Source organism: Neopsephotus bourkii, unplaced genomic scaffold (assembly GCF_033783945.1).
Source record: "Neopsephotus bourkii isolate Nb327-2 ecotype Australia unplaced genomic scaffold, CSIRO-AGI_Nbou_v1 NB_234, whole genome shotgun sequence".
NCBI lineage: Eukaryota > Metazoa > Chordata > Aves > Psittaciformes > Psittacidae > Neopsephotus > Neopsephotus bourkii.
This window is the reverse complement of record NW_026900744.1, coordinates 7,675,925-7,690,666: the sequence shown is the minus strand read 5'-3', so window position 1 is coordinate 7,690,666 and position 14,742 is coordinate 7,675,925. Positions and strand designations below refer to the sequence as shown.

Sequence of the window (14,742 nt, the reverse complement as noted above, 5' to 3'; positions counted from 1 at the left end):
GATTTTGTTTTAAAAATAATGTAACAAAACATTTAGCATACACATCCTGTGGCCCTTCATTAATGGAAAAATAAGAGCTCTATTTTAGAATGGCAAGATCTTTTTATTATTACATCACTAATAACAAAAGGATAGTGGCATCAGAGGACCTACTATGATTTGTATGATCTCTTTGCAGTCACGTTAGAAATGATCTGTAATCAGTTTGACAGAGTTCATCAGTTTGAGCAATATATGCTGGTTGCACGCCCCAGTACGCATGCTGAAAGGGATGTTCAACTTACCATTAGTTCAAAATCCATTCTGTCTTTTGTAGAATGTTGTGAAATCAAGTGGAAGGAATAAAACATCAGTGTAAGAGGGAGAGTTAAGCACCAGCTGACGAAGAGCCAGGTTACAAGCAATTGGCAATAGTAGAGCTTTGTGCTCAGTTTGTATGCCAAGAGGGGTGTACCAGGAAGAACACCAAAAGACAGCTTTTAAGGCAAAATAAGGTTTAGTTTCTTGCTCTTTGATAGTGTGGAGGGCTGCAGCAAGGAGAGTGGCTTTTGAGGCCTGCCTTTCCGCTCCAGGCAGTGTTACAGGGGGTAGCACTTTTTGCCTCTGACAGGGCAGTTCACTTTGTCCCCAGAGAATCGGGGTATCTGTAGGGTAGCTGCAGCTACTGCTGTCCAGTGGGTTACAAGTGGGTTTAAATGATAGTGAGTTTGGTCCCAGTTCTACATATCACCTCTAGGGTTCAGCTTCTTGGATTTAGACATTTTAAGGTAGTATTTTTGTTCTAGCTTTAGTAGTTGTCTAATGAGAGACACTTTTTGTCACCTGAGGAATAATGTTTCATGCAATAGTTAACTCCTACTGATTACTTTGAAGAAATTAGAGATTTAATGTTTTTGAGGCAAAAGGAAAAATAATAGCGTAACTGAAATCTTCTTTATTCACAAGAAGTAATTGAACCCAGTAATTCACACTGTGAGGCTCCACTTACAGCACTCGCATTGTCCGTCCCGTGGCTTGCCATGCATAAGTACTTCATGAAGAAACTGCCAAGTGTACGCTTCTTTCAAGGGGCCAGTTTTGTACTCATGAATCTCTTTTCACATCCCATCTTGAACACGATCCAGGATCTCGGAGGTCAGTGGAGATCTTGGAACCATTGGAATACCAGGATGTTTGCAGCTGCAGTGTTGTAATATTTTGTTTTTGCTAGTGTGGCTGGTATTGTAGAACCTGGTAGTTTAACGTCTTGATTTCAGAGATTTGGTCATGGTGTTTCCTGTTTTGCAGTCTGTTCCCTCAGGAGGGTTGCTTCCTCAGCCTCTTCCAGTGCTACAAGACGCAAAAAAGAACACAACCCCTCCAGCCTTAGCCTTCACTGAAAAGCATGCTGCTATAACCAGTGATCTTTTTGGATATATTTTGCCCTCCTTCATCCCACCCCTAATTAAAAAACAGCAGCTTGACAGCATAGCAGCAAATGCACATTAATATCAAACAGAATTTTCACTACCGTTTTCTTATTAACATAGGACGTCAGTATGTAGAGTTAGCTAGATCTGCACATGGGACCATTCTTGCTGTTAAAGGCTTTAGGCTGGAATAGAGCCCCAGTTTCTTACAAAAAATGCAACATTTGCAGATCAGATATTAATTACATGCTATATAGAATTGTATTTTTCGAACAAATTTTATAAATAAAAAGCTAGGCCTTTCAAACCGTCATTAATTTTGGATTTGAAAGATAAACAGCCACCTAACTGTGAATTAGAAAAATACTGGCCTAGGTTGCATAAAAACCTCCCTTAAATAAATACTGTAAGTTTTCACTATGAAAATTCAGTGGCATTGTACTTTAAAAAACCATAATGATGTAACCATCTATAATGATGCTCAAGTTGTTTATCACAAATCACATACACATACAGGAAGTCAGATGGCCAAAAAAGGCTATGTACGGGATTAACAAACAGCTCGACAGAAAGTACTCTTGGTATGCTCTGCTCCTTCATCATAACTTCCTGACTGTTGTTGCCGTGATCAACTGCAAATCCCGGCACCCTTCTCCCAGAGGTTGCTTTGCCATTCTAGAAGGTCCAACACCCCAAAGGCTGATAGAGAAAGTGACTGTGGTTCTGGTCTTGTGTATTAGCCCCTCAGACCACCGGTTTAATCTCAGGGTGGTTTACAGTGAGTGGTTCTGGCTTCCAGTCTGGTTGGAAAAAGTGAATATTGAATGTCCGTGCCCAGTTCTCAAACACTCGTTTCTCTGTGATGAAACGGTGATGGCTGCCCTTCCGTCCCCGCTCGTGTGACATGTACATTGTGCATTCGTCAGGTCCCAGAGGTTCATAATAATGATAAGGTACTGAAAGATGATTAGGATCCCTGTGGAAGAAAGAAAATAGATGGAAGACCGAGATGTTCTTTTTCACTGATTGAAAAGATGCTATCTTTAATAAACTAATGGGCTTAAATCCACTTTTTCTCCCAGTTAAACCAAATTTCTAGGTGGCTGCATTCATTTCGCATATTTAATACATCAGAATACGGCAGAGGTGTTTTCTTTGTTCTTTCTATTGCTCTCCTTTAATCGCCTTCTCCCAGGTAAAGAAAGGAAAGCAGCAGCTCAAAACCAAGGGAGAGTGCTGGAGGGCTGTGTTACTCTGAAATTCGAAGCAAAGTGCTTAAAAGAGATTTATATCTAGATTGTGGTTTGTAAAAAGCCTTGCAGGGGTGTTTACTGGGCTGGGGAAGAAGGGGAAGAGAGAGATAGAGGGAAGTGGTTATCTGTGTCACATCAGCTCAGAGCATTCCCAGCATGGTACACAAGGTTCTGAGGGCACGTTGCTGAGTGCATATACATGCTAGGTCAGTGACAGAGTCTGCTGTTGCTGGTTTTATAATCATACATCTGATGCACAAATTAGTTCTTTCTGATTTTACAACAGCAACTTTCATGTAGCTAAGCTAAAAATTAAAACTGTTCTGCCATAGTATCCTTCTGACACTGTGAGCCCACTGGCATTAACCAGCAGGAAATGTGTACTCCTGTGGTGACACACAGGATATGCTGAAGACCAATTACACATTTAGGATGAAGTTCATTTTAGCAGTTCTAACCTCAATGTTTTGATGTTATGTTCTGTAAAAAGCACATCTGTATTAAAATAAGCCAGTGATTCATTCTCCTTTTGTTTTACTCTCTATGTTAAACTGTGCCCATTATGTTTTTACTTTGGGCACAGGCATATTGAGCTGACAAGGACTCATACAACCCTCTATTCTAAATTCAAAGAGAGATGTCCCAGACAGAATTAACCCAACTGTACTGATCTCCACAGCTCCTATCAACAAACTATTTTGTAGTGGCAGAAAAATAAATCCAAATATTACCATTTACTGAAGTCTTGGAACTACTCTGTATTAAAGCCTGAGCTAAACAGGACCCTAGTACAGAGCAAAAAATCTCAGGCAGATTCTGGGCTGTCAGCTCTAATATAGACTTGATTATTTTCATTTTGAAGAGGTAATATTTAAGCTCACTTTCAATTGAATGCATCTACAACCTGTCAGTATTTTGTCCTGGTCATTATTTTTCCTGTGTAATTCTGTCACCTACACAATTCTCTAATACTTCTTATTTTACCATTATCCATATAGTATAGGCACTGGTAATGTACAATACTGCTGCTGCTTTCCATTTGTACTGTAGATTAATGTTTTAATTCAATCAATCTAGCTTCCCAGTAACACAACACAGTGATCAATCATACAGAATAACAATAAAATTACATTTCTAGAATAAGATGGATTCTAAATTTACTATATATATATTCCCACTGGAATACATAAGAGTGAAAAGAAATCCTTCAATACCTCACCTACAGAAAACATATTTGTAATGTAAAAAATAACCCTAATCTAATACTTTTTTAAAAGCTACAACTATTAGATCTCAATCTTCAATTAATTTTTACAGACTTTTTTGATAAATTGGATCTCTTATTATAATCCCTTAAATGAATTATTTTTTGGTTACTGTTAAGTCTAACAGGACACATTTTAATGTACTAAATGCATAGGCATCTGCCTCTCATTTAGACTGCTCTTCCTCTCTGCACTGAAGCTGGATTTTACTCTTGTGTTTTTGAGGGTAAACCTGTGTTGCTCTGGGTAAATGAACTGCTTTAACATTAGGATTAGTAAAGTTGAAATCAGACTTTGAACAAATGCAGTCACAGTGGGGAAAAAGCCCAGCATTGCAGTAGATTTGGCCAGGATCCTCCTCCGTCTGTCTCCTCATCCCAACCCTTTTAGTTATGAAGGCCTGAGCTGGGTTTGCAGAAAATCAGTTGCTGTACGTCTCTTCCCTATTCCTTTGCTATAACTGAAATTAGCAATGGATGGAAAGTCGGGTCATTATTTTTTTTTCCTCCACACAAAACCCAGAGTATACAGGTACAGGGTGCTGGTGGATGAAACAGAGGAAGGAAAAAAAGGCTTGAGAGTGATCCCCTTGCTTCTCCATCACTCTGGTAACTTGGTATTTACCTAGGGTTGCACTCTTCTGTTGCCTCTTTGAAGAAACATTTTGAAGCCTCCCAGTAGGTGCTTTCTCTCTTATGTTACTAGTATTCTACCAGTGGATATTTTAGCAATGGGTTCCCTTTTGAAGACAGGGATTCCACATTGCATCAACAGCTCTGAAGCTAGCACCAAAGTGTCCTAACCCCTTAGCTCCAGGCTGTATAATGGGTCACGGTTTTGTGCAATGGCCCAGCAGAAACAATCCAGAGCCAACTGCTGCACAAGGCCTGGTAGGAGAGAGGCAGGGGAGCATGGTTTGGGCACCCTGTGGGATACAGGCATCCCCTGATGGGTGCTGTCAAGGGTTGCATGCAGGTCTGCTGGCTGAACTGGATGTGAATTCAATGCAAAAATGCTGGTAGCTTTAGAATAGCTGTCCAAGCCTACTTGTCAGATGACCAAGGCTTTGAGGCTAAATTCTAAATGTCATATTTTGGATTTATGAACTCTGAAAGGCAACGTACTTAGGATGTTTTGTATGGAGTCTTTTTCCTTTTGTGGGAGTTCTGGATTCCACTAGATTGCATGCTAGTAAGGTTTGCATTTGAACTCTGGCTTGAGTAGCTACACCATAACCCAAATTAACTGTACTGTGTTATCTTCTAACTTTGCAATTAGCTTGTGTCACCAGCAAATGAAATGCATGAGTAATTTCTATACGGAAATTGCTTGCCACCTCATTTATTAATGTTAAAACAGATGCTGTTTTATCACTGACTGATACTGGACATTAATCAGTATTTTGTCAGACTTTGCATGCATATTAATATCACAGCTGGGAGAATCTAGGAAAGTTCCTCTGTAAAATACGCTGTACTTCCTGCCTAACAGCCTGCCAGCACAGCAACCGCCTAAGCACTTGTAACCAGTGTCAGTCTTCTACTGTTTGCCACTTCAGTGCACATTTTCCCACAGATGGTATCCACCCACAGTGAAAGCTGAAAATACAGCAAACAGTGTTCGCCTCATCAGAAACAAGGCAGAAAAACAAGGGCATCCCATATCACATTTTGGTCAACATCTTCTTTTACAGATGAAGAGATATTATGAATCAACCCACTGAAGCTATATGTATGCTCCGTAAAATAATTTGTATTTTGAAGGGTGAATAAAGGGTCATTAATATGTTGAGTGATGGGCAAGGTCCTATGCCAGGACTGTGAAGCTTTCTGAATATTTTTTTTTGCCTTCTATTCCTAGGATCCCATTTCTTTGAGCTCTGGAAGAGTCCTGTTTGCCAAATCAATTATGCATTTTGTTATTAAGGTAATGAAGTGAGATTCAGGCATATGGACAAAAGGGTATGACTGTATCCCACACAGTTTACAGTCCTGTGAGCACCCCTTCTTCCATTAAGCCCCAGGAAACGTAAACTAGCAACAACTGCTTCTTTGCATTTGATTTAAAGCAATTGAAAGAGGAGAGGAGGAGGTAAGAAAACACTAGATTTAAAAGCTGTACCCAAAGGAATAAATTAAGGGATTTCAAATGCCAATTTTCAGGCAAATTATTACAGATGGGAAATGGCCTGGCAGTCAAATGAGGATTCTTACAGGAAAATGATCTCGTTCCATAATTGGAGGAGCAAAAATTATTCATATTAGTTAAAATAAGGCTTAGAATTAAGCTTTAAGTTTCTGGTAGTTCAAAAAGGCCCATGAAGAGGAGGGGGGTTAAAGAGGGCTTTTCTCACTAATACTTCAAGTCTTCTTTGTGTGCATGAGTAGCCAGATATACCTGCAAGGAATTGTCTGTGTTCTTCCCACATACTGGTGATGCTGCAGAGCCACCACAAAGATGAGCAGCAGCACTGAAGTGCCTTCAGGAATGGTGGTGCAATCTGTGCACCACCATCTAGCTGCTTTAGTTCTATGCACCACCACCTAGCTGCTTTCGTAGGGAGGCAAGAGGAAAATCCTCCATATCCCAGCTTAGGAGGGAGTCCCGTGCATACAGCAGGCTCCTAAAGGGAGCTCAAAGAGGGAAACACTTCCTCTCTAGGGTATTAGTTTGCTCCAGCAAAGGCTAGGATTGAGCACTGGAAAAATACATCAGGATGGCTTGTCTTTCTTGTGAGAGGTGCACATGCTCTCCAAAATCTTTGCAATGTGCAAGGAGGCACAAGGTTTCATCTTACTCTAAAATGTGCAAGTCAGATGTATTTAACAACATGAGAGCAGTATCAAAGCCATTAACCCTTACTACAGCATAAATCTGTAGCAAAATAAAGGGATCCAAAGTAACATATAGCTTTGCTGTAAAGTACTAAAAATTTATAATAATCAAGTCACCAATTCCAGTTCAGCTATAAAAATCAATGTCCAGTGAAAGTAAATAGAAATGAACCTAAAAAACGTTGTTGCAATTAATAGTGACAAATCTTTTAGTCTGTACTCCAGACTCCTTCACCGGGCTAATTTCCCTGCACGGGTGGGAAGCAATTTGGTTAATGATCTTAAGCTAATAATGTGTAGCAGAATCAACAGTATGATATTCACGGTACCTTTGAGATGTCCTTCACGTTACAGATGTGATACTAATGGAGTTCCATGACAGTGATCACCCACACTCATTACTTACTCCACAAATTAATACTTAAAAAATAATGGGTACTGCTGCAGTTTAAATTTGGAGATACTAACTCTGAATAGAGAAAAGAGGTTTGGGTTTATTTTAATCTTAGTGATTCTTTTGTTGCACGGCAACTGAAGTACATATACCATCTTGTGCACACACATGAGAAATAGGGTGGGTTTGTTGTCTGGGGGTTTGTTTGGTTAGTTTTTGTTTTGTTTGCTTAGTTTTTGTTTTGTTTTGTTTTTTTCATGGTAGGTTTGTATTTTGTCTGACTGAAAACCAGGAAATGTGGCTTCAAATTACAAAACACTTCTCTCTACTATTCTATTTTGTTGTCATTTCTTTGAAAGGAAGCACTGTTAAACTTCCTCATGGGTGGCTGAAGAGCAAACTAAGAAGGTTAACTGTATTTATGGCAAGAGATTTCTTTTGTAGATCTTCATGGATAGCTTCTTCCAGGCATGGCAACAGCAGTTTTCCCCTTCATCACATGTCAAATAAATCTGAAGTAAAGACACTTTATATTCTTTTCATTAAGAAATGGCCTTTCCCCTTTCGTAAAAAGGGTGAGTGTACCTTTATGTTAGGATTTTTTTATGCAGGCTGTAAGCATTATTACAGCTATCAGTGGTAGGACTGTAGGATTGAGTACAGCCTTTTTTGTGTTATAATTTAGTATTATATCTATTTTATTTTAGGATGTATCCTAATATAAAATGTAATAAAAATAAAATGTGTCAGCTATATGAAAGCCTTTCATATGGTCTCTACCTGAAAAGTTAGTATTGAACTTTGCAGTGAATTGTGGTCTTCTGCATTTTCAGATCATTGGTGTATTCAGGAATTACTTCCATGTGTCACTGGAATACTTCTGGAATAAGACAGACCACCCACTTACAGAAACTGAAGAAGTGTGTCTTGGCCAACTGCAGTGACAGGAGAACTGAAATGCTGTGCTGCGGAAGGTATTTATGTTGTCTGGAATATCTGATCTGGTTTGTTATTTTCCTTGGAGAATTCATAACGAAATCTGGCAGTACATCACAGCATTTATCATTAGTGTTCTGTTATAATTTGTAGAAATTCTCACAAAGTGGTATTTAGTGTTGACATTTTATAGCGTAATTTCGTCAGGGATTTCTGCTATGTGCCCAGGACAAATGCAGATTCCTGAACGATCCTTTCAGTGCTCAGAAGGAAGTCAAAGCAGTCCTGTTCTCTGACAGATGAGCTAACCTGTCACTGCAGCCTTGCTCCCCTTGCCCCTGGAAAGCATCTTGAATTAATCAATGGACCAGACCTCAGTGAGATCACTCTATTTGCAACAGAAAATTCAAACAAGTACTTCTTAGTGAAAGGGATTCATGAGCAGTTGGCAAAGCATTGCACTGATGCCACTGTTCCAGACTGCCAGTACCAGCTCTGTGTGCATCACTGGTCACTGAACAGTGCAGATGGGATGGACGACGTGTGGGCACACAAGTACATTTTTCTGAAAGCCCAGAGTGCCAGGCCTAGGAATGGATGGACAGGTGATAGTTAAGTCAGTATAAAGACTGTTGATGTAAAACAAATCTGTATGAATTTATACTAGATCAGTATTTTGCCTCATGTGGCTAAACGTGATTTTGGTCCCGTAGCTGAAATCCTGAAGACTGTTTCCCTGTATCACTGATCCATAGCAGGAAACCTTAACCAGCACCTTGCATCTAAGTGGGAAATATGTCTGGAGGCACAACATATCCATAAAATGTGCCCAAGCTGTTAGTTCATAAACAGCGTGAAAGGGTGTAGTAATTTAAGCTCAGCACCCACTGGCAGAACTTGTGTGCTGCTGCTTCTGCCACTTGCAGCCCATGCCCTGAATGCCCCAAATGGGTGATTACAGGACTAATCATCTATTCTGTGTAGGTCCAAATCCTGTTTGGTTTTTGGTTTTGATTTTTTTTGGTGGGGATTATCTAGGAACCTAGTTGACTGGAAGACTGGGATTTATGTGACAGATACAACAATTCTAACTGAGCTGCACAGAAAGTTCAATTTAGAAAGTAGTCACTGTGAGATCTCTGTTCCTCTATTAGCTAGGGGGGAACTTTAAAACAAAAGTAATGTTTTCCAGTTCTACTTTTTTTCAGACTAATTTCATGCCAATTATTGCATTACTTTTAGCTGATAAATATTCAGAGACTAAACGAAACCAGTAAGATGGATTAACTCCCACACTACAAACAACATTTTTAAATATTTTATATAACATAATTAAACGCTGTTTGTTGTCTTCCGAATCAGATCTTTGGACGTGTTAATTAATTGCTTTAAGAGGGCTGAAGATGTTGCAGAGAAAAAAAATTAAAAGATGCAGATATTTATCTATAGCATTCAACCTTGTTGGCTAATAATGGTTCCAAAAGAATTCCTACCTGCAGAAATCCGGTGGCACCATGCCATAAACATTTATCCTGTCACAGAGCTCTAATGCGATAGACATTGTGAACCAGCCCGTGCTAAGCCAAGTGTTGGATATCTTCCTGAAAGCAAAAACATAATTAAGTTTCTAGGCTGACAAATAATTCGTTATATATCTGAAGCAACTTCTGGGCATTTTATTTTATTCTTGTGAAAGGTTATGAAAATTGGGCAACCAAGACTACTTTGCTTGTGCACCTTTTAAGGCTTTTACTAGTGTCTTCTGTCAGCAGACTAATCTATGCAGAAACCGTCCTTGCTGTAATTAATTTTGGGCACAGCAATGTTAATATTTAGCTGACCTTTTGTTAAGTTTACTGTAAGTGACTGAATCTCCATGTGCTATATTTATAATCTTCTGCTAGTAATGTATACACATCTATAATCACTTACTAAGTGCTCAGGAAGATGCATCATGAGGGGTAAAGAGGGCTGCTTAAAATGCTGCCTCCCACAGCATGCAGAGGAGTGTCTGCTGGAGCGAAATTGAGCCTCAAGTGCTTGGTCTAAGCCTCTTTCCTCTTACCCTGTCCATGATTTGATTTCTAGAAGGTCCCAGAACCTCACTGTGACTGCTGGCAGGAAACTCTCAGTTAGCTGCTATGCCTGTTCCTTAGCCAGCTTGGGAGTGAACCTTCCTGGAGTTCCCTCCCTGCCTGGTGGGCCCTTTGAATATGAGTGACAGTGCTGCAAGGGAGCCCTTCTTAAGCAGCTCCTTTCCTGGCCTTCTCTGCAAGATGGGAGAAATCTTTAAAAGATGCACAGCTGATCCCAGCATTATTTATGCAAAATAGGAGAGATCTCCATGTAACTGCTCACAGATGCAAGAGATTTATTTAGAAGCTGTGCTTAAGCTTTGCTATAGCACAGGTTCTGATCTGCAAAATGGCAACAGTAATGTTTGGTCTTCCTAGCATTTGCCAGTCGCTGCTGTTTAGTGTGTAAGAGCTGGGTACTATAATGGTTACTGGTTGCACGGCACATACACCAAAAGTCCTGGTCCTGTGTTAAGTTCCTGCACTGTCCCTATGCTGGGGGAACGTTGGCAGTCTTGTAACAGGAGGGTCAAGGCAATGCCAGAGAGAAGCACATCTTAAAGGTGTTGTAAAGGCATGTTTAGGGGCAGTCCTAAAGGACCGAGTTGGGCACCTCTTAGAAATGGAGGCACATAAAGTTGGGTATTTGCTCCAGAAAAAACTAGTTCACTCAAAGTCTCCTTCAAACGTTGCTAAAGGAGACAACTGCCCTCCCTACTGGCTCCCCACTCAGCTAAAGAAGTCCTGCAGGAAGAAGTTCATGCTGGTGTCATCTGTGAACCAGAAAGGCCTCAGATTCCTGGTGGCAGCCTGTCACAGTGATTGGCTGTCTTTTCATCTCTTGCTAAAACTGAGGCATGATGAGAGCAAGCGCAGGCTCATGGATGGCTTGTGTGCTGTATCACATTGTACTAATGTGGAATGTACATTAACCCCATTCTACTACACCTATATCTGCCTGACACCCATGAAGTTTTGTGAGCCCCCCCCAAAAGCTTTGCAAAGAACTCTCATCAGAGCAGTCACCCAGGAATCCCAGGTCTTGACCTCAGTCCAGGCCCGTCTGTTACAGTGACAGCAGAATGCACCACAATCCTGGAATCAGGGACTTGAAGCCACAACAGCTACTGTGAGCAAGTGCCAGTGATCACTAACAAGTAATTCAGTAGGAAAGCAGCTTCCTAAGCTAATGCTGAACAAGGGGATGTTTTGAGCACTGTCAGATTAAGGAATGCCTTATACAAATGTTCCCAGTTTCCTCAGTGAGTTAGACTATCATGAAGAAAAAGAAACCCGAGTGGTAGTATCAATACCTGCTTCTTAAAAGGCACTTCTAAACATATGGGAACTCTTTAACCAAAAGTGTCTGAAGGATGCTGGAGAGCCTATATAGTTTGTCCTGTCCTTTGCTGGGCATCTGATAGTGTGTGAACACCTGAAATGTACCTTTTTATTGCTCCTGACATACAGACTTTCAGACTAAGCTACCATTTGGAGAATAACATGATTTAAGCATCTCATTAGTTCCAATTATGGAGCCTTATTTATTTTCTGAATCTGCACTTAAGCTTGGGGGTGGCGCTGCAATTTGTCACATTGTCATAGCTGGGTCATAAGCTCAGCAGAGGCCTTCAGGCACTGAAACAATACAGTGAAACCAGTAAATAATTTTTGGCTCAAAATTATTAGGAAAGGGAGAGATAGGGAAAAGCCTAAAAAAAAAAAAAATCGCTTTCCTGCCACTGGAGAGTTCCTGAGCCTGTGACTTGCTAGGTAAATCAGGAACACACTGAGGCTAAGAGTACTTCGGAGTAATGTGCACAAGGCCACTGTTTTAGCTAAGACTTTACATTCCAAAACCAAGGGAGCAATTATATCTAGACCATGACCGAAGTGGCTGTGCTTTACACAGGTCCAGCAACCCAGCTAGGCTGCCTGCCGGGTTAGTTTTCTTTTTGCTTACACACACTTACTTTGTAATTTAATGTTTTCAATAAATAGAAGAATAACTGAATTTAAATAAACTAGCTTAAAAGCTAAACAATTAAATAAAATTTAAAACTTACTCAAGTATCACTCTAGCCTCTTTAAATACCATGTCTGTAGGACAGCAATACAGACACAGGGTTACAGTGTCTTGCCTTTTCATAGAAGATCTGAACAAGAGTCCAACAAAAGAATACTGTTTTTATACCTACTCATCTGTAATGGAAGAATATGAAGAACTGTCATGTGCTTATTAGGGGAAATTATCAGATATTCTTTTATATCCTGAACTAACACACTGTGCTGATAATTCTGTAGTGCACACTAAATTACAATTAAAGGCCTTTCTGCTCCACCAAAATCTCATTTATAATCTCTACGGAAATACTCTTCCTGCAGTTATTTCATTTATGCTTCCTTTATCTAATTACTGTAATATTGGTTCTGAATCATATTTTCTTAATGTACCCTTATTCAATTATAAAGTTATTTTGAAGTACAGGTACTTTATAATACCAAGTATACTGCTCTGCAGCCTTTGTCATTCACCAAACAATTTTAAGTGGCAGTGTTTTCTAAAGGTTTCCCTTCATTTCACAATCAGGTGGGTTTTTTTTTGAAAAGCACAATACATCCAATTACCTTTATTCTCATCATTCTCAAGACAGAAATGAATGGTTTGATCATTGCAACCTTGTAATCAGGCTTCTCTCTCCCTCCTTTGTTTTTTGCAGGCACTAATGTCAAGAGCTCAGCAGAAACCTCACAGGGAACAGCAAGCAGCGTTCTGGGCTATAGAATGTTCTACTCCTGCCCCCACAGCTACATAAATTTTCTCCCCTTACTAATTCCTTCCTACCCGTGTTTCTTTTCATCTTCCCTCTCTTTTGCTGTACTGCCTATTCATTTATTTTCATCTCCTGTTTTAATCTTCTTAGTCCTTCAAGTATGCTGTATGTGCCCTCTAAAGGAGCAGTTCGTACACAGCAGAGCCTGTGATTTCTTAAAAGCAACAGGACCTGTTCATGCAGCTGAATTTTGCTAGTGTTCATGTGCCCTTGATTCACACTGGGAGTATAGGGTGCCCATGACTGAGTCTGCTATAAATTGGTTATAATGTCACTAACGTCTCAAATGTCTTGAGAGTATTTCAGAAACCAAGACTGAGCCTGGTGCCTGTGCAGAAACAAATACTTTCACCACATGCACAGCTATGGGCCTCTTGCTCCGGATGGGTGATGCAGAACCAGAAAGAGGAGCTTGCACAGCAAGTATCAGGAAAGGAATGGGACTGTGGCTCTCCCTGGCAGAACTGACCAGACTGAAGCAGAGGAGGTAACTTTTTCCTCAAAACTGGGAACTGCAAGTGGTCTTACACTGGAAGAGTAATCCAGGAAAGGAGGTGGCAGTGTGTACTCCTTGTGTAAAAGATCTGACCCTTAAGGCTGATGGTGGGCCATGGTACAGTGTGACTACAACTTTGTTAATTTACATGCCTTTGCAAATAGTGGGCATACAAATAGATAATCCTTTGCACTGTTCTTGAAGGGTTCAAATTCTTAATTCACCTTCTTGCTTCACTGTACTTTAGGTGAACAAACCTGGGAAAGACCGTAATACATCAGAACTGGCAGGGTATCTCCCCTTAGTATCCCTCCTTCTCGTTCTGACAGAGGCAGTCTCTGGCAGAGACCCACAAGCACTGCTTTGAAGATGAAGACAAAAAGACCTTTAATGGTAAGAAACTGACCAAGTTACTGTGAGTCAGTCAAGAACTTAGATGCATAGTTTGGTCCATTATCACTGAACAGAGCTCTGCAAGCAAACTGAGGGGGCATGACAAAGGCAGCAAAATGCCAAGCAAAGATACAGTCACCGTCAGCTAAGAGGATACAAAAGCTTCCTTTAACACTGGTTCTGCCTTTGTTGTGCAGCCCAGAAAACACAATCTGTGCTTTTGAGTCCTCCCTGCCACACACTTTGGTGTGTATGTATAATATTTGTGAAGCTAGAAAATCTCACTATGAATTACTGCACAATAAACCTACCTCTTAATTTGTACCTAAGTGGTGTGGACCCTGTTCCACTTTTACAGCAGCATATTTAATAAGTAAAAAATAGGAGTTCATTAAAAATAAATGTATTTCTTGCTAGGAAGTCTTTGGTTTAAATGTCCATTTTCAGACATTATATGTGAAAATGCTCAAGTCCTGCAGTGGGTCACTTACTAAAATTTGATTTGAAGATCTGCCTACAAGCCATAAACAGTCTCGTAAAGATGTAACTATCGTAATAACTTTCCTTTTCCCAGTTGGAAGTATAAGATGAACTGTTTTGAAGTACCTAATGTATAACTAATGTTTATTTGTTTTACAAGAAGCTTTACAGCTGCAATGTTCCAACAATGCTTAAATTCAATAAACAGCTATTATAATTCACTGAATGGTGACATTTCCTCTATAAGAAAACATAACCTATCCCTTCAGATTTTTCAGAATCAGTAAAAAACCCCAACTTTCAGGTATATTACCCCAAAGTGAGAATTAAACAGCTCCTGCCTCCTTGGTTGTGTAAACAGTACATCCAGGTT

At 40.1% G+C, this 14,742-nt stretch overlaps 2 protein-coding genes and 1 long non-coding RNA gene across 7 annotated transcripts in view; 1 reads left to right on the top strand and 2 right to left on the bottom strand.

Annotated features, from left to right (window-relative positions):
• EBNA1BP2 (EBNA1 binding protein 2) overlaps window positions 1–14,742 on the bottom strand; it is a 491,427-nt gene that overhangs the window by 73,065 nt on the left and 403,620 nt on the right. The gene's annotated exons all lie outside the window — the stretch shown is intronic.
• Window positions 920–14,742, bottom strand: part of ST6GALNAC5 (ST6 N-acetylgalactosaminide alpha-2,6-sialyltransferase 5) — a 126,423-nt gene continuing 112,600 nt past the window's right edge. For all 5 annotated transcript variants that reach the window (XM_061345107.1, XM_061345109.1, XM_061345105.1 and 2 more), the window contains 2 exons: window positions 9,585–9,692; window positions 920–2,385 (listed from right to left, as the gene is read on the bottom strand). In XM_061345107.1, the coding sequence (XP_061201091.1) occupies window positions 2,154–2,385; window positions 9,585–9,692 (340 nt within the window). In that variant the 3' untranslated portion in view covers window positions 920–2,153. The remainder of the gene's footprint in view (window positions 2,386–9,584; window positions 9,693–14,742) is intronic.
• Window positions 8,002–14,595, top strand: LOC133207848 (uncharacterized). Its single transcript, XR_009724173.1, has 2 exons — window positions 8,002–8,129; window positions 12,887–14,595. It is a non-coding gene; the product is annotated as an uncharacterized LOC133207848 (long non-coding RNA).